This window comes from Triturus cristatus, chromosome 9 (genome assembly GCF_964204655.1).
Source record: "Triturus cristatus chromosome 9, aTriCri1.1, whole genome shotgun sequence".
Classification (NCBI taxonomy): Eukaryota; Metazoa; Chordata; class Amphibia; order Caudata; family Salamandridae; genus Triturus; species Triturus cristatus.
Window position 1 is genome coordinate 823351865 of NC_140592.1, and position 26918 is coordinate 823378782.

Consider the following 26918-nt stretch of genomic DNA (forward strand, 5'->3'; position numbering starts at 1 on the left):
CAATACATATTTAAATACATGATTAGAGATACGGCTATAATATAGATTTAGAGTACTATTCAAATGAGTATGCGAATATAAAAGAATAATATTGTTCAAACCACACAAATGCAGATATATATGAGAACTACAATCCGATGTCTTGAGATTACACAGTAAATGCACTTGCTGTATCTGTTAAAGTGCACTACACTATGTTAATAATGTTACATCACACGAGTACATACAGCCAAGTGTAAATATATATATGTGGCCTAATCAAACAAACAGGTGGAGCCAAAATTATGCTGCTCCAAGGGCAAGTTACACAGGTATTCAGAGATAAGTCGGTCATATGGAAAATAAAACTCAGGGTGATGCAAGTAGAAGTGGCCTGCATGGTGAGATCCCATCAACCTCTTTTTTTAGTTAAATATTTTTTATTAGAATCAAAAAGAGTATTACAAGATTACAATCATCAAAAGGAAGGAAAATAACATCAAAAATACATATCCTAAAGGTAAAGGGATAAACAGTAATATTAGGATAAAAAAACTGCAAAATGCAATCTAATGGTATAATGTAAATAAAAATGAGCAGAATACATGTCTAACATTAGTCAATTTTATATTTTGAGCAGAAATAAAAGGAGATAAGAAATGGATAAGAAAGGAATAGAAGAAAAAGGAGATAGAAATATAGAAGTAGAGGTAAAAGAGAGACGTATAGAAATCAGGGTAAAGAGGAGTGCGAGTACCAAACAGTGATGAAGGGTAACAAGAGTAAATCAGATTTAATTTTCTGGGATAATGGAGAGTGGATGTTCTATGCTCATCACAAATAAGATTCCACCTTGTTAACAAACATATTTTAGAGTTATCTTTCCAACAGGTAAGAATAACCTTAAAAGCAAGTGCAATAAAGAGATTAGAATAACATCAACTTCGGAGAGCAGTCATGGAAATAATAAGACAGTTCCAAGAAAAATATTTTGAAGTGATAATGGAATATGATATTGAAATATCTTTGAACATTTAGACCAAATAGATTTCCAAAAGTTAAAAAAGATTAGGGCACTAGTATATTAAATGAAGTAATGTACCATTAGAGGAAAGTCATGACCAGCATAAAGGTGAAGTAGAAGGATTGATTTTATGAATAAGAGCAGGTGTATGAACAACTATTTTGTATAAAATGAATAAAGATTGAGTAATATTGTCAGCTTTGGAGGTAGTGAACATGTTTTGTCATAATTTGTCCCATTGTTGAACAGAGCGGGACACAGAGATGTCTTGCTCCTATGATAGTTTAACTGATGATTTATGTCTGCTGGAAATCGGAGTGGATAAAAGTTTAGATATAAAAGATGGTTTATGGTTGGAATCAAAAGCAATATTATATAGAGGTGTCAGGGGAATAAACGGACTAGAATCAGCAGGAAAGCTCTTGGTTAATAAAAGTGATTGAAGTACTTGTGATATTTGAGAATATTGGGACAAGCAAGAAGTAGGTATACCATAACATAATTGGATTGTAGTGAAGGGGAGAACAGAATTTTGGGAGACTAATCGATGGACATATAGAACACCCTTTTCTTTTAAATGTTTAAAATAGAATGATTTGTGGCAAAACTTAATGGTTTTATTATACCAGCTAGAGGAGGCAAGGAAAGTTCGATAAAAATTAGAGCCAAGGGTTAAAAGTGAATGCATTAGATGCTGGGAATATATCTCAAAATAGAGTACTTAGAAATAATTGTGCAGTTAGACATAAACATATAATAAAAAGAAAATTCATGTAATAGAGAGCGTTCAAAATTAATCCAGTTGGATATAGGAGAGTCTTGATATTGTCTATTCAAAACATACATTTGTTGAATTAAAAAAAAGCAGTATGATATAATTTAAAATTAGGAAAACGTACACCACCTTCATTTTCAGGTTTCGTTAATTTTGATAAGGCAATATGAGCATTTTTATTATTCCAGAGAAATTTGGTACAAAGGGAATGAATATCCCATCAACCTCTAATTTACATCAGAAGGAGCTAGTAATGAGGAGAGCTGCACCAAGGCTCCTAGCCAGGGTTGGCAGCTCATTGGAATAAGGAGTACCACTGCAGGAAGTTTGAGGATCCACACATCCTCATCCTTCCTGGGTAGATAAAATGAGTACCATTGAGCAGTGTGACCAACATCAATTATGAGCTAAAGCACCTAGAGACAACACAGGGTAATTATGCACTTTAAAACACCTGCTCATGTTACATGACAAAGACTGACAGAGGCTAGTAGCAGCGAGCAATGTGAATATTGGCCAGAAATCAAAAGTTTAGGCAATAGATTTAGGATCGTTTAGCAATCGTACACTTAATAGAGATGAATAATAGCAGATTTATACCAATGTTTCTTGCTCACATAAAAGTAGTAATAATACTCCGTAGGCTCCCTTCTGTAGAGAATATATCTTACATAAGAACCAGTCCTTTAGACAAAAACGCATAGGAAGAATAACATACTGGAATGCAGACAGTGATTAATCTTTTATGTTATATAAAATGAATGTGTCACAAAAATATTCACATTTGTAGTTCTGCATAGCCTGCAGTGTCCACTACACAGAAAGAAAGCCATAATCCTGACTAGGTAAAAGTAGTTTGAGTGTAAAACCAGGAATCAGAGCCATGACTGTGAATGGGAGCATTAAGAATACTAAAGCAAAGTTACCACGCCAGGCAACATGATCCCCTGCCGAGAGCAAACCCAAGCTTGGTGGCATAGGCCTGGGAAAGAAGCATAATGGTAAAAGTATGAACCACAAGATAGGGGGTCCCTTGCAACGGAAGTTGCTGGAAAAACAATGGTTCCTCTTGGCAAGCCCTCAGGTAGGTTGAGCACTAAGACTTGGGCAGGGGTGTCGACATGTGAAAAACTGTTGAATGCACAATAAACTAGTTGCTATTATTAGGCAGCCACCCCTATCCCCATTTCAAATTCACTTTATGTACCCACCTGCTGGTTTCTAATTGTTCTCCACCCTGCTTGTGACACCATTGTGTTGGTTTATCAGTTCACTGCTGCAATGAGTGGAGGTGCAGTTAAGATTTATCCAACGCCTACCTGGCGGACACCCCAGCAAGAACATAATGCCCACCCTCAACGGTACAAAAGTCTTGCATTCATACACATAACATATGTTGGGCACATTGTAGACATTTGGGCATAAATTCTATTATAATAGCAAACAGTCATCACATTTACTTACCAATATTATAAGGCCACTAATGATGGTCAAGACACAATGAACAGGGAACATTTTGAAATAAGGAACATTTTCAAAATGCAGTCGCAAATATCCAGAACTAACTTGCCTGAATTGGTTTCTCATACTGCTCTTTTACGTCTATTGCTACAGGGGATGACATTTTGATTTGAATTTCCTTCAGTCTTTTCACTATGGCACTTGTTTCAGAGAACACATTTTCAACGTCAATTCTGAAAATGAAGCAAAACAAAATGAAAAAGAGAAAAACAATGTCCTTACAAGTGAACGACTTCAGTGATTCCTACAAATGTAACAATTCAACTAAACTATGACCATTTCAGTTAAATAGATAGATTTCACCATACACCCATACATACTTTGCACAATTGCTTGAGAATCATTCCGTTTAAGGGTGATTCCTTCATGATGCACTCACAAGAATGGCAAATTGAAGGTCATTGCTTAGCAAGGGGACTTACTAACAAGGTTCGAACTGGAACATAACAGTACATAACGAAAGGAGGAAAAAATGGAACTCAAATCTAATATTTTAACCTTATTAAATATTTCATGCCACCTTGTTTAATAGCAGGCCCTTGTTGCACTGTCCAAGCACAGGAGCGCCAAACCCCTCCAAGAGGGATTGGTTTAAACTCCGCCCCCCCCCAAAAAAAAATTAAAAAAAAATTGGGCTCTTTGGGGCCCAGTAAATGATTTTACAGAAAGTCTAATGAGAAAATTATGAAATGTTCGAATATTTCAGCATTTTATACAGATGCAGTATTATGTATGCGGCATAGAGTCCTGGTTTGTGCTGCAAGCAGGTCAGACCAATCCTAATTGCTACAGTTAATGCGCTTCCCCCCAGAGCTGCCACAATCTTGCACCTACCCTGGGTGCTGCGCATTAATAAAAGGCAGACTGGCCTGTTGAAGCAGCTGGCCCATCTTTTGCTCTACAGATGGCTCCAGTGAGAGACAGGTGCTTCAGAAAATGAGCACACAGCCTTTGCATCCACAGGGCACTCCTTTTAAAATGGAGTCAGGTGTATATATTCTCTCTAGCAGCAAATCATACATGCTTCTATACGACATTATCCCTCTTTTAGGCTGATTTTTAGGAGGAGGAGCCAGATGATTACCTCAGTTCACCCAGTCTTGAAAGTAGAGTTCTTGCCTCCTCAGCCTATCTAGATAATTTTCATGTGTCCTCTTGGCCAGTCTAGTCATGCTCACACTTTTAAAAACACTGAAAATTCAATAGGTTCGCTTTGTATGGTGCATGCATATACACCATGCACACATTGGCAGATGGTAACACGTGCCTATGCAGATAAAGCAACACACCTACAATCACTCTTGCACATAGGCCTGCAGACACCACAGTTGGTTGTAATTAACTTTTTTCCTTCTAGCACATTTCACCCGTTTCCCTGTACTTTGAATCGATTAGCACTATTTTGCATTGCTTCTTCCAGAATATGCAATAGTTTCCTCAACAAAGCGAACTTTCATGTTTATTCACCTATAAATTTTACCTAATGTTACTACTGCCACTAATTGTACGGTAATATCAATTATTACGTAGCTTTATATATTTAATGTGAAAGTTCATAATAATCCATTTAGGCGAATTTTCGAATAAGTTTTAATGTAGTATGTAAATTAGTAGAAAAATAAATAAACTTTTTAGGAACCCAAGTAAACCAACACCCATTTAGTAAAAACAAATAGTTTGAATGAAAATGATGAAAACTGACAAGGACCATTCCCCAAAAAATACTAACAGCTAAAAGAGAATAATGTTTTTGGATCCCATAGTGAATCTCAGTTAGAGAACAAACTTTACATATTAAACGAAAAAACAACGTAAAGAGACACCTAAAATTGCATTCCAATTGGCACATGCCACCTTTTTACCAATGATTTTGTATAAGTTCCCTCTTATTAAGTTTAAATATTTTGGCCACGTGTATGGATCAGGGATGTTTTCAATCCTATTCTGAATTAGATTTGAGGCAAAATATTTGAGAATGGTACAAGAATATCTCCGTTGATTAAGGTGCACTCCCTCCAATACCTCATGAAGTTACACTACTTAGTCCTTCAAGTGTGTAAGTGTGTGTGTAAGTGTGAGTGTGTGTAAAAGTGTGTGTGTGTACGTGTGAGTGTGTAAGTGTTTGTACATGTAAGAGTGCAAGTGTGTGTGTGTGTGTGTGTGTGTAAGTGTGTACACAGATGTATCACTGGACCATTTCCCATTCAAAAATGTGTTGTCTCGGTGAGGAAGGGACAAGTAAAAACTTGAGACCTCCAGACTGGCCCTAGCTTGATCTTTTGTAAGGTTCAGGTCATGCAGCTGTTGACGTAGCGATTGAACTCTGAGTTACTACTACTTTGCCGCAAAAAGCACCTCATAACAGAAGAAAACTAAAACCAATGGGAAAATACTACTAAATTCAGATCTTGCAAGCAGAAGTAAGATATGCAGATTCTTCCCATTTTAAAGTAGCAGATCGGGCATCAGAGAAGACTGGCAATTCCGGTCTCCCGATTGAACCTCGTATTTAAATTAACCAAAATTAGTGAACTCCTTCCAGATCAATGATGAATCGGGACCTTCTTTACTGACTATGACATTTGGGTGTCTGCATTATTTTAAAACAAAAAAAAAGTCAATGCTTACAGGGGCTTATCCAATTAATCACAGAAGAAGATATTAAAAAAAATAAAAAAAAACATGTCCTCAGACCATGTGCACGTGTTGCGCCTTGGGTCAAGAAGTCAACCTGTAGCAAACTGAAGGACCAGTAGTTAGTTTCGTGGTGACATGTCGAATTTGTGTAGGGCCTGGACGAATCTCGTCACCATGATGTCAAGAAGCATTCTCATTTCACTGACCAATTGGCAGAGTCCAAGATACTTTGGGGCATAATTACAAGGGAATGGCAGAGCATGGTGAACACACAATTCTAGTGCCACACTCAGCCATTTCGAAAACTCAGAGATGAGCCGTATTTACAAAGATATGCCACATCCCAGCATTTATCCTAGTGCTGGCAACTTAAGTTGTCATCCTTTCCTGCATTGTGAATGTTCTGTACTGACCCAGGTGCAGGAGCAATAATTTTTTATGCTGGTCCCTACTCACCATGCGGTCTGCTTGTTTAGGTCTCACTTTCAGCATATCCTATATATCTCCTCAGGTGGACATCAAGTAATCTAAATTCCCCTGGTGTCTATGATATAATCTAGCTAGCCACATCAGTGATGTTTGGAACATCTGCGCCCTGACACACACACACACACACACCCTCTGTGAGGATCAGTCACCGGCCTGGTGTACTTCAACAGGTCACATACCTGGCCAACCACCAGCACATTGTGAGACCTTCAAATACTCTTATGGTGAGCCCATTGGTATTCAGCTATAATGTATCAGATTTGTGCTAGTTAGGATCATGAAAAGTAAGCACATCTTGACACAGACAGGGCCATAAAATATATCAGAAGGGCCTCAGGCCTATAGTGAATTATTCTGCTGCCAAGAAGCGCAATTAGAATACAAAGCTGCACTGGTAGGCCAGAGACTACTAACCTCAGATTTAATAGATGTTGTCCCTTGAGCTCTTCACACAACCTGGCCTTGGAGTGGTTAAATCATGGGAACAATTGGAACCAAGAACATGGAGTAAACATTGTAATTTTAATTGTATTTATATAGCGTTACCATCCCGAGAGGCATCAAATCGCTTTTCGGCAAGTAGCATGCGACTCCAGAACCCAAACAGGATTAGTGGGTAATTAGTATAGGAAATATCAAATTAATTTGAGCGGTGGATATACGAGTCTGCTAATTGGATTGAAAATGATAGTGTAGGAATAGAAGAGGGGAGGGTCTAGAAATCCTTTTTGGGGGGGGGGGGGGGAGAGATCATAGCAGTAGTAGGTTTGGGATTGGTAAAGGGGAGGTGGGGGAAGGGTTTAGTAAGGCTTGTTTGGGAGATATGAATAGTAAAAGAGGTTTGTGATGATGCATGGAGGGAAGAGTCTAGAAAGTGTTATTTTGATTCGGAGTAGAGGATCTATTGAGAGATGTTTCGGGTGAAAAATAGGGTAGTACACTGAAGAGTAGTTAAATGAGGTTTGGGATGAGTCAGAGTGGAGGTGGAGGATGTAATGAGAGAGGTTTAGGGTGAGAAATAGGGTAGTGCATTGGAGATGCTGAATTAGAAGTGAAGTAATAAATATAAAGATAAATATATGGAAGACATATATAAGGAAGGTAACATGTAAATTAAACTCAGACTTTCAAGTGTTGCTGTACTGTAAGCTAATTTTTTTTTTTTAGAATTTATACTTTTTTTGTAATTCAATAGTGAACAATTGTAGATAGTTATGATAAACATGTACTTATTTATACAGTGACGTTTAAACCCGTTAAACAAGTTTGTTAAGCAGAGCTATGAATATCTATATGCTTATAAACATTATTGCACACATACAAAGAAATACACAGAGGTAGGTACACATACATAGTTCAAATATATGCGTATATATACATAGTGATATGCTGTATATTTATGTGAGTATGGTGGTTCTACATGGATGAGCCAACTCTTGAGTAGGCTTTTGAAGAGAAGGTAGTTATCTGTGGATCTTATGTTTGGGATAAAGAGTTGCATAGTTTGGCTGCTTGAACACAGAAGGATGTGCCACCTATGTTTTTTTTTTCTTGTATGGTGGGTTTTTGAGGCGAGGTGCAAATCTAGAGGAGAGGTTACTTTGTTGATTTTATTCCTGATGAAGAGTGGTCCTGGTCCATGTATCGATTTGTGGGTGACACAAAGCAGTTTGAATGTGGATCTTCTGGCAACTGGTAACCAATGTAGAGCCTTCAAGGCAGGGTAGATGTGGACTTGTGACTTTATATATAAGAAGTCTGGAAGCAGAGTTCTGAATCCATTGTAGTCTTTTCACAGTAGTTAAAGATGATCTGTGGTATTTATTTATTTGTAAAGTTTTATATAGCGCGAACAAGATCCCGAAGGATATCAGAGCACTTTACAACAGGATGGAAGGAGGGATATAAATGCAATAACGACATCAGATAAGACTACAAAACAGGAATAGTCACAAAATTACAAGACAGATGAATCATGGAGAGTAATACAATAAACTGGTATATAGCGGTCTACGCAGGGGGGCACACTATGCAGTAAAGAAGAGCCGAATTAGCTGATGGTACAATGATTGTAGGATCAGTGACTTCGAGCAGGTGAACCTAGCCAAATTAGGGTAAGAATTTGTTCATTAGGAATCTTTTAGCTTCCAGTTGGAAAGCAGTCATTGAGGAGATTCTACGAACTCCCGGTGGAAGAGAGTTCCATTTCTTTGGGGCAGCGCCGGAGAAGGCTCAGTGACAGGTTCTCTTTTTGCGAAGGATGAGTGGTTTCAAGAGGAAAGTGTTAGCGCTTCTTGAGGCTCTGCCACCACAGCATAGTTCAAGCTTTTGTGCTAGGTACCTGGGAGTTTTGAAATGCAGGGCTTTGTGCACCAGATTGTCAATCTTTAACTGAATTAGTGGAGCCAGAGTGTATTCGGGAACGGCCGCAGAGTGTAGCTCTGCCGTAATTCTAAAATTGGCAAGACAAGCGCTTGGACCACCTGCTTGAAATCATTTTGTGGAAGGAATGTTTTGATATTTCAAAGTGTCTTCATCAAGCGATTAGCTCCCTTACACACATTTCTGATATGGTTTTTCATATTCAGGTGTTTGTCCAGGGTGATTCTGAGTGATTTGGCTGAGTCTATGATGAGAGGGAGCAGTTGAAAGCGGTGAGGTGATTCATCCAGAGGTCTAGCTTGGGTATGTGGTTCGGGGTAGAGATGAGAAGGAATTCAGTTTTGGAGGTGTTGAGCAGGAGATGGTTCTCAGTTAACCAATTTTGAGTGGACGCAAGGGTAGGGTTGAGTGCGATGATGTTATCCGGAGATGAGATTTTCAAATACAGTTGCGTGTCATGAGCATACATATGGAAGAGAATGTTCATGTAATTTAGTGAATTACCTAATGGTTCCAAGAAAAGGTAGGAGAGGATAGGAGACCCTTGGGGGATACCCAGGAGTACTGGAGAGGGCTGGGAGAGCGAGTGGTTTGCCTTGACTCTGATCTGTGGTGGAGGAAGGACGAGAACCATTGGAACACCCTACCCGAGAAACCCATCCTGTTCTTCAGAATGGATAGGAAGTTGTCGTGATTAACCATGTCGAATGTAGAGGAAAGGGCAAGGAGAATTAGGGGACAGGAATCATTTTGGTCAAGCATTTTTAAAATTGTAATCCATAACGTGCGTGAGAGCTGATTCAGTACTGTGCCCCTTCCGGAAGCCAAATTGATGTTGGTCTAAGAGTTGGAAATTCTCTATATGAGCACAAAGTTGGGATTTTACGCATTTATCTAGTAATTTGGCTAGGGTGGGGGATGTTGGAGATAGGGCGTAAATTATTGAGGTCAGCTTTATCTGCATTCGTTATTTTTAGTATAGGTGACACCCGATCTGCTTTTAGGCAGTCTGGTGTCATGCCTTGTGAAAGAGAATCCTTGTCCAGTTGGGGATGAGTACATTCTTGATTTCCTTAAAGATGGCCAGAGGCAACGGGTCACTGAAGTGGTTAGATGGGTTGATATTCTGAAGAATCTTGAAGATGTCCTTTTCATTGAATGGTGTAAAGGTGCCCCATTATGCATTGTTCTTGGTATTCAGGCAGATAGGTTTGCGCTTTTCTAAGAGAGAGAATAGCAGTAGGGCCTTCTTGGAGGCGTGTTCAATGGTGATGAGTCTTGATTTCTCAGTGAAGAAAGCAGCAAGTTCATTGCATGAGGGTGGGCTGCCTCCAGAGTCAGAGTGGTTTGGGTCTACCACTTATTGCTGTTTGATCAATTCAAAAAGTTTCTTGGGGCGGTTAGCAGCTTGACAAGTTGGTGTCTGAAATAGTCTGCCTTGGCGCTCTTGATTTGTTTGTTGTAGAAGCTCTTAACATCTCTAAGCAGTTTATTGTTCTAAGGAGGGTTTGGATTTCCAGTATCATTCAACTGCCCTAAGGTTGCGGCGTTCCGTGTTTATATTGCCATTAAGCCATGGTTTGGATATTTTTGTTGAAGCGTTTTTTTGTTGGAGTTGTGCAATGTCATCCATGATGTTGGAGCTGGTCGAGTTGTAGGAATCGGTGACTAACTGATCTCAACCAAGTCAGCTTGGGAGGGGAGGGCAGATTTGAAGTGGGCTGCTAGTTAATCTGAATTTATTGATCTGAGGTCCCTTTTCCAGATCTTTGATTTCGTTGGCTGAGCCTTCCTCATCGACACCTCCCTGTTAATATAAAAGAGGATGCAGTGATGGTCGAACCAATCGCAGGGGGAAATGGTATCTAATGTGATGGTCTTCTCTTTAGAGATAATTAGGTCTAGAGTTTCTCCTTTACTATGAGTTGGTTGGTCACAGTGCTGAATCAGATCTCGATCTATCAAGAATGCTTTAAGGCAAGTTACCGCTTGGTCCTTGGGGTTAGACCAGTGAAGGTTGAAATTACCAAGGAAGAATTGGGACATGGTTGAGTCGATATTGCCAGAGATGACTTCCATTAGTTGCTCGTTGAAGGGGAGATTGTCTCCCAGGGGTGATAAAGAGTGTGAAGTTTGCAAACCGGCAGGTTATTACTTGAGATGCTGAGACAAAGGTATTCACAGGAGGAAGGGGAAGAGGACTCCACATGAGAGATCGAGAGTGTGTTCCTATGAATACAGGCTAGGCCACCACCCAGCTTCCAAGCTCTGTCTAGCTTAATTATGTCGTGAGTAGGAGGTACTAGGAAAGAAGTGGAGGCGGGATTTAGCCAAGTTTCAGTAAGGATGATAATGTCTAAATAATTCTGTTGGATGAGGTCGAAGATATCGGAGGCGTGTTTATTGGCTGACCCGCAATTGAGTAGTAGACATTTAAGTCATAACGGAGTAATGGGGCAAGGCGTCTGGATGACGTTCACTCTCGTGAGGTTGTCTTTATTGAATACTCTAAGGTTGTGAGGAGGTTCTCTGTTCGGGTTGGAATGGATGGTTAGTATGTGTCTCGGCGGGATCATGTTGGAGTTGGAGCTAGTAGAGTAAGAGTTGTAAAGGTCATTGAGGTCATTGGGCATCAAGTAGGTCTCAAATCATCTAGGGCTGGAGAGCGCGTTAGGTAGGGGAATGGTTTGTGAGACGGAGGGGGAAAAAGACTGACCCATGTGATCTCTAACAATCGGGGAGGCTCTGGGCAGATTCGCTGAGGTGAGGAAGGGGCTGATCACGGGGAAAAGATCATTTGAGAGAGCTTTTAGGTCATGTAGTTCAGTAGTGAGAAGGTGCAGCTGGAGAGATTTCATCAAAGCGCGCAACCAAGTCTAAAAGGGGTAAAGGGTGTGTTGGGATGGCGAGCAGAGAAGGGGGACCACGGTGTAAGCTCGTGGGGTCCAAGGTGATTGTGAGTAGTTCCTGGGGAGGGAGTTGATCATTTGGAACTAGCAGAGTTCCATGGCCTTTGGATATCAAAGTCGGAACATTGGTGAGGGTGATCTGACCATTGGGCTGAGGGTTCTGAATGGTCCAAACAGTAATGAGTGGGTTAGACCGACCATGGTCGGTGGAGGGTATTTGCCCAGACTCAAGCATAGTATGAGGCCTGGGGAGAGCTGAAAGCGGTGATAGCAGGTCACAAGTGGATCTCTCTGATCGAGGAACGGATGGAATTGGAGTGGCTAGTTGTGCGCCGAGTGAACCTGTGAGGTCTCTCACCTTCTGAGTCGGGGGTGTAGAGGGTTGGGGCACTTCCACAGGGGACAGAGCCGCTCTGTGATCATCTAAAGGCAAATAGTAATTTATATTGAGTGAGGACCTCCACACAGTAGTGGGTGGAGGACTGGTGATGTCTAATGTGATGGTAGGGTGAGTGTAGGTGTCGTTGGGTTTCGTCGGAACAGTGTTTTTGAGTAACAGGAAGATAATAGCTATCTTAACTAGATTGACATTGGAAGCTTGGATTAGAGTGATCCCTTTGTTATAGAGGGTGATGGTGGCATTGGCGTTGAGCGTGGACGAAGGCGCTGTTGTTAGTTTGAGACCATGAGGTGTTTTTCTGGGACCTGATATTCGGAGCATATAGTAGAAAACTTTTCGCCAACACGCTCTTTTCCTGGTGTTGAAAATAAGGTCATTAACTCTACTACCATTGTTTGTACAAAAGTAGAAGTCCGAGATTAAAGTTTCGGGCCTAGCCCTATGTATGTGATACTTGTGTTTTTTAGTGGCGTTTTTCGATGGGTTGGGTGGGTAGTTGATAATACATGCGTTGGATCCTGATGGGTCGGGACTGAACTCCATTTATGGAGTGAGTCTATTGGCCGATGGTAATGAATTTTTCATGGGACCTGGATGGTGATACGGGTAGAATTCCTGAGCCAGGTGTGTGGGATAATGTCAAAAAGCCCACTCCAAGATGGCCAACAAGAGCAGAGGGTGGAAATAGCCCTTTTCTTTTCATTTGTCCAGCCAAGGTGTGTGGGATAATGTCAACATGCCCACTCCAAGATTGCCACCAAAAGTAGAGGGTGGAACCAGCCCATTTGTCTTTCTATGCCCAGCCGAGCATAGAGGCTGGGGAGGGGGGCCTCCCGTTTCAGTGATCAGAGGACAAAATGGATGCCAGAAAGCAACAATAAAGAAAAAAAACCACACACAAACAAGAACAAAATGGGCGTCCCTCAATGTAAACTTCAGAGCCAGGGAAACACAACTCGAAGCGGGACTCGTCATGAGTAAATGGGGGTCTCAATCTCTCTCCTCGATCGCCTGTCATTCAGTGATTGAGTCGAGGGCGGGTCCTCCTAACAACCGATAACGTTGGTGGCCCCGTGTGCCTTTGGTGCTCTACCGCAAGCGAGGAAACATCGCGTAGCCGAGTCAACAGCTCTGTCTGACCCCAATGCTGCAAGGGGGCCCGGGAAAGAGAGGGCACCCGCCCGTCCTTAGCGAAAACGCCCGCTTGCCTCCACTAGCTAGCAGGAGAGGGCCGCCTGGAAGGGCGCAGCGCTTCGTCCTTCACTGCAAACTTTGAAAGTGGGCCTGGGAGAGATGTACCTCCCGCCAGCTTCTGCTAGAGACAGAGGGGCAGAGGATTCACTGGAGACACGCAGGAGATGCACGGGGGAAGACCGGGTCAACACAGAGCCGCGTCTCAGTCAGAGGCATCTGGGCACAAATAATCGGTGGGTCCGTGAGGCTTAGGAACCCCTTACCTCTGGCTGAAACTACTTCGCTCGAACTGCTACGATGGTGCTGTCCCTTAAAGGAGAGATCCGGTGCCGGTGCTGCTTTGAATCCTCTTAGATCCTCGCACTGTGGTGACAACCACACAGGAGGGTGGGTGCCCTCGATCGATCCGTTCCTGTCATCTCTGTAGTCATAGTCCTTCAGGGCCCGAGGGGAGCGAGGCATGAACCAACGATTGCACAATAGCTGGGGGCTCTTAGGGATATGTGGGCAGTTTCGATCCCTAGCCAGCGTAGCTCCCCTTGTGAGCTCCTCACCAGTCAGCGGTCTAATATAGAAACTATTTGCCTAATCGGGTTTAGATAGAACAAGGGAGATAGTAACCTGGGCCTTGTGTGGAAATTCCAGGTGGGAGAAGATGTGTTGCAGATATTGTTTAGTTATGAAGCCTGATCCTGCTAGTTTGTCCACTTGGGCATTCATTGACAGCTTGGAGTCCATGATAATGCCAAGGTTTCTTACTTCCTTAGATACTTTAGGTGGTGGTGTTCCCAGATCATCAGGCCAGAGGGTGAGTGGGTCATCATTTTTCCCATCACCACGTGAGTATCTCCGTTTGGAAGTATTCAATTTGAGATGGCTCTCTATCATCCACTGATCAATGGCTCTGAGGCAACTAAACATTTGAGTTTCCAATGTCTATGGGCCTTTCCAGTTTAAGGAGCATGTGTGGATCATCTGCATACTTATAGAATGCGAGGTGAAATTTGTTGATAAGTGCCGGCAATGACGTCATGTAGATGTTGAAAAGCATGGGTGAGATGATTGAGCCTTGAGAGAGCTGTGCTTTTGTAAAATATGGTTTGGAAGAGAAAGTGGGGGTATGGATGACATTAGTTCTGTTTTGAAGGTAGGATGTGATCCATTTGAGAGCAGTCCCCTCTATGCTGGCTTCGTAGTCTTTGTATTAGAGGGTCATGGCCAACTGTGTCAAGGCAGCTGAGAGGTCCTTCTCTTGAGAAGTAGTGCAGCAACTCCGTTCCGGTCAACTGTTTTCTTAAGGTCATCACAGATGGTAATGAGGGCAGATTCTGTGCCTCTTCCTAGACAATTCTGTTTGGAAGTCTGAAAGTATTGTTAGGTTTGAAAATCCCATTCCTGCTATGCACTTGCTTCTTGCTATATTAGTTTAGCAGTGTGTGGCTAAATAGACGCCACTTGTATTCACAATATGCAACGCACTGAGTTATCCCTGTAACATGTAAGCTTTAGTTGGCGAGTGTGACTCCATTTTGTATTTCGTAATCCCTATTAGGCTGCTTAGGCTGTGCCTGCACTAGGCCTCATCACTCGCATTACTTGTCTCAGCAAAACACTGCATTTCGTTATTATTTTCTCTTCTGTTCAGGGCTGCTTCCCGACTTACTAATGAATAGGCCATTCTTGCCTCGCATACCAACAAGAGTGTGTAGTTCTGCTCCCATGTTAGGAGATGCGGAGACTAAGCGCATGAACCTTGAGTTGCAGATAGCATGTACCCATCTGGCAGGTGGTAGCCCATCCTTCTGTGCCTCCTTTGTACATGTCCAGCCCAGGCCTGTAACTTTCCACTGTGGGCATGGTTGGAGTCTTCTGGGAGGAATGATTATGTGTTGTGGGCTGTTGGGGGGAGGGGGGTCAGTCCCTCGGCAGACATCATAGGGTGCAGGTCAGATTAGACTCCTCTGCAGAGTATTTGATAATAAAAGCTCGTTTGTATTCTCTGTCTGACTGACTTCATTCTTGGGAAGGCATAGCAGGTGGTTGTAAGTAGCCCGAGTGACTTCCTTCAGTTGGCACCCGAACAGGGACCCCACAAGGTGATCCGACTTGCCTGTAATCAGGTGGCAGGGTTGGGGTGCATTTGGTCAGTCAGGCAGATTGGGGTACCCCACACGATCGAGCTTGGTTCTCGCAGCTGCCCCGCCCCGCTGATCGGGCAACTCCTCGTCTAGTGGTCACCGGCTGGGGTCCTGAGAAGGAGAAACCTTGGAGTTGACAGATTGGTCAGAAGAGTTGGTAGTGGAGAATAACTTGACCTGTGTGAACCAGGTGAGTGACTTGAATTTTGGAAAAATGTGTGCCGTACTTGAATGGCACGAGCCTTCGAGCTGTGTCTTGGTACAGTCTCCAGACTGTCTTGGTGCAGTTTTCGGACTGCCTTGCTTGAACGGCACAAGCCGACGGGCTGTGTCTTCGTACGGTCTTCAGGATGTCTTCTTGAACTTGGTGGGTTTGCAGACCCTTTTAAAACAGAGTGTTTGCGAACAATATGCCAGGCCAACTGGAAATTTGGTATATGCTTGAAAAGGCCTGGGGCTAGAGACTGTCTTCTTGAACTTGGTACAGTCTCTGGACTGTAGAGAGCGGTCTTCGGGCCATTTTGGGTTTGTTCTTGAACAATTTTCTTTTTTTAAATTATTTATCTTTTCTTTTAGTATTGCTGTTGGTGTTATACTTGTCCGTTGGGGACACCGCATGTGTCTTATGTTAAGATGCCTTCTCTAAGTGAACTGGGGTGTTTTGGATTCCGGTGCTCTACTGAGGCTTGACTGGAAGAGAGACAGCCTGCGCCTCCGAGGGTACCCCAAATTTTGATGTATACCTCAAGCACAGTATTGGCCCTATTATGTTTAGCACATTGTGGAATAAATATACGAGGGAAAATGCTGAGTTACAATGGCCGCTTACTGGCTTATTCGATGAACAATGATAACATTTCTTGCAGGACAAATTATTCACCAAAAAGAGCAGGCGGTCGATGTTTGATTTTCTAAGAGTATGGTAGAAGGAAGCAAAGCAGCAGTGTAGGAGAGCAGAGAAAGAGGCCCGGAAAAGACAGACGCAAACGATAACGCTGAAAGCAGTGGCCTATGAAAGGGAAAAGATAGAAAAAAAGCATAGAATGTGCAGACAAATTTTCGATTGCATACTGATAAATGTTAGGTTACTAGGGAGGAAGGTGATGTTTTTGTTGAAGAGCTATTGGATTCTCGCCCTCCTCCACCTTATGCTCCTGAGCGGATATACCCAGAAGTCCCCACATCTCAGTGCCCGGTCCCTGGTGCCGCTCTCCCTAGTGCTTCTGCCGCTGGCCAAACTGCTTCTGCCCCAGCCCCCCCTGCGTCCTCTCTGCTCACGCAAGTAACAGGGGCAGGAGCCGCTAGCTCTCCTGTTCTGTCTACTGACTCCGCATCTGCCGCTACACCCCCTTTTACTCCTACAGCACTGTCTTCTTTCATGATGATACCAGTCTCATCTGCTCTTTCCCCCTTAAGTGTGACACCTCAAACACTGCAAAATGGCAAGACGCCTGTGCGTGGGATACATGAAGGGAGTTGGGCAGCAGCACGAGACTGCATGGATAAATTGTTGGTGTGGTCTGCTGTGGAGGATGAGGAAAAGCAAATGGTGGCGAATCAGGTGGCTCAGATGGCCCGGAATGAGATCTATAGCGTGGAAGATGTGTAGAGTGTTATGAAAGATTATGAGCTCTTCATACAGCAGCATGCTCTTAAGCACATGTTGGCCACGCTAATAGGACTGTGGGAGCAGTGTTTACAGGGTGTTGCACCGCAGATCATCTATGACAAACAGGACAGGCTATATGCTACAGGTATGGCTCCCAATGAGGTTTTTAGTAATGTAATGACATTGGTGGGTTATCGGGGCAGATTGTTCCAAAAGGTTCTGAACGATTGTGACCCAGTGCCCCATGAGGGAGGTCCATCCCATTTACAATCCTGAAATACCAGAACTGCATGACTCCACGAACACTATAATTAGGCCACGAGTCGATGCTTGGTTTCAGGAACAGTGGATCTATAGTCCTTGGAAGAGGAGTGAGGTAATATCCCTTAAAGGTCAGTTGCCGGACCCTCGGAAAAATCCGACTGCGTACTACAAAGAGTTGACAGAGGCAGCCTCTTCCACAGTGATGACATTAGCTGATATCGAGTTGTTTTTCGGTCTGTTGGTACCAGTGGATATTTGGAGGCAGGTGCATACACAGGATCATGTAGTGGAATTGGGAGGAACATGGGATCAGATCACGGCATTGGGATAAGGAACGCAAGCCAGGGACAAGCCAAAGGCGGAGTTATTGGCTTTACCGAGTTGCATTATCACATATATTCCTTCCCTTATTCCGCCAAGACGGGTGGATTGGGACAAGTTGACTGCATGTTGTCAGAAGAAGGACAAGAGTGTGTCTGATTTCTTTACTAGGTGTGAAAGGGTGTTTCTCGACTTTAGTGGTCAGGACCTGTCGTTGGAAGGTGGTGTCCGGTTGTTTGTCAGATTTGTTAATATCTTGCTCCCTTCCCTAATATTGTGACTAGGTTGCAGGCTTCAGAAAGTACTTGGAGCACCTCCTCCCCGTCTGTAATACTGAGCATGGCACAGTACTATGAGCATAGAGAGAATGAAGAGAAGGGGAGAGTGGAGAAAAAGTCAAAAGAGTTGAAAACGAGGGTGCTGATGCAGCAATTTGCGAGAGGAAGAGGTTCAGGTTCGGCCCAGCGGCTGCCCCGGTCTAACAGGGGTGGTAGAGTGCACCCATTGGGCTCAATCAATGTGCATATTGCAAGCTGGAAGGACATTGGCGGAATGAGTGTGCAGAGTTATTGCTAAAAGGTGAGGCCCCAAGAGGACCGGGGTTTAGAATACATTGAAGAGGAGGAAGAGGCCGGGGGGAGATGCGGTCAGTGGGTAAATCGTCTAATCGACAGAGTGGGAACTATTTTGACGACCACAGAGGGAGGCAGTAGTACCATGATGACTAGGAAGTTTGAATCTGGTGTCCCGATATCGCCGTGAGCCTGGTCCGCGACGGGGAAGTTGCTGGTGTTCTGCCCTCCCTCCCTCGCTCACCTAGGAGTTCCGTTGGTGTTCCGTTGTGCTGGAGGCTGCCGTTGCTGTTGCCGCTGTGCCATCCTGCGGCCCCGGCGAGAGGAGACTACAGCTTCCAAGCGCCCTAGCGCCCCATCGACGTCACTGAAGCGCCCGGAGGCGCTCAAAAGAACGCCGCTCCCTCGGTAGAGCGGGAAGTTTGAATCTGGTGTCCCGATATCGCCGTGAGCCTGGTCCGCGACGGGGAAGTTGCTGGTGTTCTGCCCTCCCTCCCTCGCTCACCTAGGAGTTCCGTTGGTGTTCCGTTGTGCTGGAGGCTGCCGTTGCTGTTGCCGCTGTGCCATCCTGCGGCCCCGGCGAGAGGAGACTACAGCTCCCAAGCGCCCTAGCGCCCCATCGACGTCACTGAAGCGCCCGGAGGCGCTCAAAAGAACGCCGCTCCCTCGGTAGAGCGGGAAGTTTGAATCTGGTGTCCCGATATCGCCGTGAGCCTGGTCCGCGACGGGGAAGTTGCTGGTGTTCTGCCCTCCCTCCCTCCCTCCCTCGCTCACCTAGGAGTTCCGTTGGTGTTCCGTTGTGCTGGAGGCTGCTGTTGCTGTTGCCGCTGTGCCATCCTGCGGCCCCGGCGAGAGGAGACTACAGCTCCCAAGCGCCCTAGCGCCCCATCGACGTCACTGAAGCGCCCGGAGGCGCTCAAAAGAACGCCGCTCCCTCCGCGTCCCGGGACGCGCGCGGGCGGGCGCCGGGCTGAGCCCGGGCAGAGGGCGGGCCCCTGTGGCCGTCCGGGGCAGGAGGAGGCAGGGCTGGGCCACCCCTCGTTCGTGCCAGCAGGCCCACCAAGGTACTGTGCCGTTGCGACCTTTCTACCCCCATATAAACATTGTGACTATTACATACCATGCAGCATCACCCATTGTGAGAGTTGGAACTAAGTACTGTTTGAGCACACTGCCCTTTGGCTACATATCTTGCTAGGTTTGAGGTATTGTTGTTATCCATCATTCTTCTTACGATTGTATTATGGCCAAAAGGAAATCTATGGAAGGAGGCGTGGGCAACGCCATAAAAAAGGGAAAGAAAGCTAAAAAAGTTAATCATGCAGCAGGCAACTGCATTTTAGATAGGATTGAAGCCATTGTCGACAACTGCCAGGTCATACTAGAGGAATCTAGTTCTGCTTCTTCTACTACAGGGGACCCCGTAAAAGATTTGTCCCCTAGTACCTGCACTCGCAAGATCCCAAGTATGTTCACTAAAACTAGGGAAGCCCCACCTGCAACATCCACTCTCCTCACACCCATATCCCACGATCATGAGTCCTGCCAGAAAGACAAACAGATTATTCTGGACCCTATATCTGTTTCTGAATCCCCCTCTCCCATTATCCAGCCCAAACTTACTTGTTCTAATAGGTCTGCTATTCTGGAAGGCTTAGAGGAGGAAACATCTGCATCCCAAGTGATTGTTCCCTCGCCCTCTAAAGTAGTTCAGACTCCTAGCTCGCAGGGGGTTTCGCTGGAACAGAAAATTGACCAACTATTATCTGAGATAGTATCTTTGAAGAATATAGTTATGGAATTGAGCAAGAGGGTTCCACCAATTCCTATGCAGCCTACAACCCACAGCAGCCCTGGGGTGCCAACACCACTTGCACCTCTAATCTCTGTACAGACCGGCCCTTTGCCAATCACACACAGGGCTAACGATCCAGCTTGTGATAAGATTAATTCCATTAGAAAACCACCTCTGCCCTCTAATAGTCGCAGCATACCATCGTATAGAGACGCTGTGAATAACCAGAGAATCCACAAAGTTACCACCTTTACTCCACATCCAGCTGTAGGAACTGGCTCCTTAAGACCCAGTACTCAGAGGTCTGTGTTTTGTTCTGGAGGCAACACTGCACTAAATCCTACTGCAGATGCTTTGTTGTCGAACCCAACCATAGCTTATATGGTTGGGATACCTAGACTCACTAATAACCAATCCTACGAAAATGAGGATTCCCTCAAAAACAAAGCTATACACTGGGTCAGGCATGTCAGGGGCTGTAGGTCAATTATCCGCGAAGACATTATCAAGGCCAGAAGACTGTCTCATCACATTAGCCAATTTGATTGTATTGAGCTTACATTTTCCAATAGCATCCTGGCCGAGAATTTGGTGCTTCTAGAATATCGTACCTCAGCCCCAGACCACTCCGGTATCCAGATAAGGCGTACCCCGCTTTGGATCCCAAGCGACCCCGTATCAGAGGGTAGAAAGAGGATTTCTAGTAACGATTCTAACTTGAATAGGGTAGACTGACTGGACCAAAATCTTTCTCCTAAGGCTCGCACTGTGGAGCCGGCTATTAGTGTTCTTAATTATATTACCACACCCCCTGAAAGTCCATCTCCCCTCCCATTGCCCTCTCTGTCCTGTGAGTTGCTCCCTAATACCCAGCCCTCTACTTCACCCGCCAAGTCTATGCCTCTTCTTAATCTTGTGTCATGGAATGTCGCGGGGCTTCCTAAAAAGCTCCTGATCCCGGAATGGCACGATTTTATTGGCGTATTTGACGTATGTGTATTCCAAGAAACATGGAGCACAATCCCCCTATATAAATCAGGGTATTCCACATACTATCTACCGGCCCTGAGCTCAGGGAAAGGTCGCCCATCGGGGGGATTACATGTGTGGGTAAATATCAAGCACAATTGGCAGGTTCAGTGCCATAATAATGTTTCCCCCGATCTTCTCCATTTGACAATAAAAGGTTCACATAGCGGCCCCACCCTAGACCTTTTTAACATCTATGCTAGAGGTTCGACGGGTGGACAGATGTCTCAGACAGTGTCTGCCTTGGAGCATGAACTGACCCTCATTGATCGGAACTCTACTGTTATCATCTGTGGAGATTTTAACTGTACCTTTGAACCTCTAGCTTCAGAAGATTTATTGGGGTCCAGTGAATCAGATCTCACCTGGGGAATCCCGTCCTTAGAGCTCACTCCGATCAAGAAATGGTCACAAAGGGCTATTCAACTGAATGCACTCACTCACGAATTTAACCTACGTGCAGTGAATGGCAGATCTATATCCGACAAGGGCGGTGCCTTCACTTTCAACAGGCTAACTTCACCATCACGCATCGATTATATCCTTGTCGATATCTACTCTTGGGGGCTTATCATAGATATGGTTGTCAAAAATACAATAGACAGTGATCACAACTCACTATGTTTACAAACTAACGATCTCTGGTTGACAATACCCAATGTGGCCAACGAACCTCCTTTAATGGCAACCAAGGAAGTATCATTGGCAGGGTGTAGTCGACGCCTCAAATGGCATGGGATCTCACAACATGAAGAGAAGCTCGCTTCAATCAAAGAGCTCCTAGTTAGAAAACATACCGAACTTTGTGATGCTAGCACCATAACGGATGATCCCCATCTTATAGCTTCTGTTTACTCTGATACCATCAATAAAATAGGGGATTTCTTTATTCTGGGGGAGAAAACTCGTTCCAAGTTGGACTCCACGAAAAGCAGTAACCCTTGGTACTCTAAAGATTGCAAAAGGGCCAGAGTCACCCTGTCCAAAGCCCTAAGGAAACAGGACAGAAATTTAATTAGCAAGGCCAGACAAGACTATTCGAGATCCCTGAAAGTCGCCAAACGTGACTGGGAAGAAAACCACTGGCAGGAACTTAAGGAGGCGGCCCTAAACCGGAACTCTACAGCTTTCTGGGACCTTTTGAACAGAGCCAAAAGGGCTAAAACAACAAGCATCCCAAACCATATAGCGGAGCTGCAATGGTTCAACCGTTTCTCTGCTATATATGCGGGTGAGACTGTCTCTGATGCTCCGGTGGTGGATGACTTGCCCCCTACTGTTGAGTTCCCAGCGGAGACCAATTTTGGGACACACGAAGCTATTTTGGCTATTAAAAGTATTGCCCCCGGTAAGGCGGCTGGGCCCGATGGCATACCAGGTGATCTTTTACATGATCCAATCCCCTGGGCCTCTTTTATTTCTGTTGTTATGAACGCCATAGCTAAGGGTTCTACAGTACCTGAGTCCTGGAAAGCCGCGGTGGTGATTCCAATCTTTAAAAAGGGCAATAGGGAGGACCCTGCCAACTATAGACCTATTAGTCTAATTGACGTAATACAGAAAGTGGTTGGCAGGGTTCTCCTGATGAGACTGAGATGCTGGATTGAGAACGGGGATGTTTTATCACACTTTCAAGCAGGTTTTAGACAAAAGGTAGGCACTATGGATCAAGTTTTTAGATTTTTTAGTATATATTGGAAAACGGCAGTTTTAGGCAAGGGAACCCTATATCTAGCTTTTATTGATTTAAAGTCTGCTTTTGACTTAATTCCTCGACAACGTTTGTGGCAGGTCTTATTCCAATTAGGTGTTCCCCACGAGATTCTTGCCTTCTTAAAGCTTTTGCATGAGAATAACCATGCCAACATTAGATGGGGTGCCCAAGGCCAGCTTACAGGGAGTGTTGCGGTGAACAGGGGGGTACGCCAGGGCTGTGTGCTGGCTCCCACCCTGTTCTCCCTATATATCAACGGGGTGGTGGATTTCCTCAGAGAGGTCCCAGCCGATGCTCCAGTCCTGGCTGGCGAAAAGATCCCCACTCTCCTGTTCGCCGACGACACTCTCCTGATTTCTAAATCCCCGGCTGGCCTACAAAGAATTTTAAATAGATTCGACTCTTTTTGTAAGTCCTATGGGCTTATTATAAACACAGAAAAAACCAAACTAATGGTAATAAACCCTCCGAGACGTTTCAGATACACTTTCACTCTGGATGGCACACCATTAGACATTGTGGATTCTTTCATTACCTAGGCATACGCATTGCAAAAGGGATGAAGTGGAGTTTGCATCTGACCAAGATGCTCCTGTGCCACAAGAGGGTATCCGGTGCCATTATAAGAGAACAATATCTCTCTACTAGTCGACCTGTGGCACCGGCTCTTGTGGTATATGAGGCCCAGGCACTGTCTAGCTCTATGTATGGGGCAGAAATTTGGGGCTACGAAAATATTCATGATCTGGTTGTCTCGGAGAACAAGTTCATGAGGAATCTCATCTCTGCCCCAACATCATCCCCTCTAAAACCCTTGCTATATGACCTAGGTAGACATTCTATTCAGGATATTGCACGGTTACGGCCTTTATTATTCTGGGCAAGACTGCGACGGACCCCAGAACTTGCCAATTATGCAGCAGGCTTAAATGATCTCATTTCAGCAGACACTGGGAGGAGGCTAAAATGGATTACTCATATAAAACAAACATTGAAATCCATTGGCTATGAGGATTGTTGGGAATCCCAGATACCCCCTTCGAAGCAGGATCTTAAGAAGGCCTATTGGAACTGGGTAAACACAAGAGAGCTGAACAATCCTAAGTCGGGGAAGCTGAGCGAGGCTTTTTTCGAACATAAGCCTTTTCGCAAATTGGAACCATACCTCGACTTTATCCAGTCTCCATTGGACAGATCCTTGTACGTACGTTTTAGATTTGGGTCCCTCCCCCTCAACTGTGTGACTGCCGGCTGGAAGGGATCTTTACCTTCATCTGCTGGTAGTCCGAGCTGTACTGCACCCAATGAGTCCATTCCCCACTTTTTATTTGCCTGCTACCACTATCGAAGACCAAGAGCTAAATGGCTGCGTCCGATTTGTAGAATGCTCGGATGTCGTGACTATCGTACTGTGCTACGCATTCTGCAGACTGATACCTCGTCTATTACCATTGTCTGTGGTATTGCTAAGTATCTGGGCTGTGCTTGGCTGCTGCGAAAGAAAAAAATTCAATTTTAATTACACTGATCCACTTCTGTAATTTGTTCCCATTTGCACTTTAACAAACTCCAGGTCACCAAGCACTTTGTCCTTGCTTTTTATATGCTGTTCTTAACCATTTTTTATAACCTTTTTAGATGTATTTATGACTAATTGTTGTTTTTTATTGTCTCACTTGATCCTTTTTTATCACTGTATGTTGTGCTTTTATGATATTTCTTATCGAATAAAGCTTTACCTACCTACCTACCTATGACATGGACGAAGTGACAGGGATGGCCCACAGCTCGGATAGCCAGGTCAAGCAACCAGTTCAGGTACCTGTAGATTAGCGCAGACCCTATGTCACTGTGGATTTACAAAGTACGACTGAGAAATGTTTTGTTGATACAGGATCTATGAATAGCTCGGTTTCCCGTTCACTGGTCCCGGGGCAGCTGTGTCTGGCCAAAACAATGTTTCGGTGGGTTTTTCCGGCATGCTGGTTCTTAGCCCCATTTCCAAACCTCTTGCTTTGACTATTGGCCCCTTCATGGTTGATTCACCATTTTTATTCACATCAAATTGTGGGGAGAACTTGTTGGGATTGGATTTGTTAAAAAGGTTGCATGCAACATTTTTTTGTTCTCCAGACAGGACTATTGGACCGCAAGTGGCCCGTCCCAAACAATGCCTCGCAAAAGATGCCCCCCTCCCCGCTGAGTTTAAAGATGTGCCATGCACACTGTGGGCAACAGGAGACATGGATGTGGGGTTACTCCAGATCCCACCGGTCTCTATACAGATTAAGGACAGTGCTGTATTGCCAGGTATTCCCCAGTACAAGATATCCCAGGCAGGAGAAAAGGCCTTATTGCAAATAATACAGGATTTGATTAAGTCTGGTGTGGTTGAGGAGACGGTGGTGAATGTGTGTAATAGCCTTATTCAGCCCATTCGTAAAAAGACACCCTTGGATTCTTCTGATTCTGAAGTTAACAAAATAGTGGTTCTCCAGTACCCTGTGGGTCCAGACTTTACCACGATCTTGACAATGAATGCCCCCGTCAGCAAAATTATTTTCTGTGATCGATTTAAAGAATGCTTTCTTCAGCATTCCAATCCGTGCAGATAGCAAATATCTGTTTGGATTTGCAATAGCCAGAAGGAGCAATAGATTCTGCCGTGCTCCACAAGGCTATCCAGAAAGTCCCAGTATCTATAGCCAAACTTTGAAAGCTCAATTGGATTCTTTGGAACTTCCCCCTGGTAATGTACTGTTGCAGTACGTCGACGACCTCCTTGTGGCTTCGGACATTGAAGATGGTTGCAAAGAGGCCACACTTAAATTACTGTTGCATTTAGCATGCCATGAACACAAGGTGTCACTTTCTAAATTTCAATATTGTCGACAGGAGCTCAACTATTTAGGTCACCTACTGTCGAAGGAGGGCCTCAGAATAACACCTGAATGTATTGCTGCTATTACTAATATGCCTGTTCCTAAGACCCAAAGCAAGGTGTGTGCCTTTATTGGTATAACTTCATATTGTCATTACTGGATCCCTAATTATTCCTTACCAACGAAGCCACTCCTTTACCTGACCACCAAAGAAGTGCATGAACCATTGCCTTGGACATCTGCATGCCAGCAAGCTTTTGAGCAATTAAAGGTTGCACTTTGCTCTGCTCCTGTGCTTGGTACTCCTGATTACCATAAGCCTTTTGTGCTCTACAGATACGAGGCGGATGGTTGCGCGCTTTCTGTTGTAACACAGGGTTTCGTCGGTAAGCAGAGACCCTGCGCATATTTCTCTGCTATTCCTGATAACGTCGCCAGAGCTCTCCCGAGCTGCCTGAAAGCTGCCATGGTGGTGGCAGCTTCTATCAGACAATCGGCAGAGCTCGTCCTTGAAACTGATCTCATAGTAATGGTACCCCATGCTGTAGACACGCTATTGAATTGTCAGCTGGGGTTCAGGAGTAAGGTCGGCACTGTGGAACAGTGCCTTAACCTTAACCTAATTATTGCCAAATATACCATAGCGAAAAAAGCCCCCATGTACCTGGCATTTATGGATCTTACGTCGGCCTTCGATTTTGTAAACAGATCACGATTGTGGCAAATTTTGTTGGATCTTGGGCTAGACGATTCTTTAGTTTCCTTTTTGGCCTATCTGCACAGAGACCTAAAAGCTAGGGTGCGCATTAGCATGAATGGTGAGATCTCTAAAGCTATCGAAATAGGTAGAGGGGTCAGACAAGGTTGTGTACTGGCCCCCCTCCTATTTATTTTATATATTAATGATCTAACAAAATCTCTGCTGATCTCTAATGTAGACGTCCCATTGATTGGTGGGCACAAGATTCCTGCATTGTTATATGCTGACGATGCAGTTTTAATGGGGCGCACTCCTAAAGCTTTACGCACCCTAGTCCATGATTTTGTAAAGTTTATGGCAAGTTTGGATTTGTGTACAAATTTTAAAAAATCTTTTTTAATGTCGTGTGGGTCTAAGAAATACTCCAACTTTACAATAGCAATAAATTCTAACCAGTTATTGAGCACATGTACCTTCCCGTATCTTGGTCTGCTCTTCGCATCAAACGGATTATGGAATGATCACATTGCATATTGTAAACGAAAATTTATCAACTCTATTAATACCATACTTAGGTTACCAAA

The 26918-nt window shown here is 44.3% G+C and overlaps 1 protein-coding gene across 3 annotated transcripts in view; it reads right to left on the reverse strand.

The window, feature by feature from the left end:
• Positions 1-26918, reverse strand: part of LOC146798906 (inverted formin-2-like) — a 359639-nt gene that overhangs the window by 45866 nt on the left and 286855 nt on the right. For all 3 annotated transcript variants that reach the window (XM_085628014.1, XM_085628013.1, XM_085628015.1), the window contains one exon: positions 3349-3472. In XM_085628014.1, coding sequence (XP_085484140.1) covers positions 3349-3472 — 124 coding nt within the window. The remainder of the gene's footprint in view (positions 1-3348; positions 3473-26918) is intronic.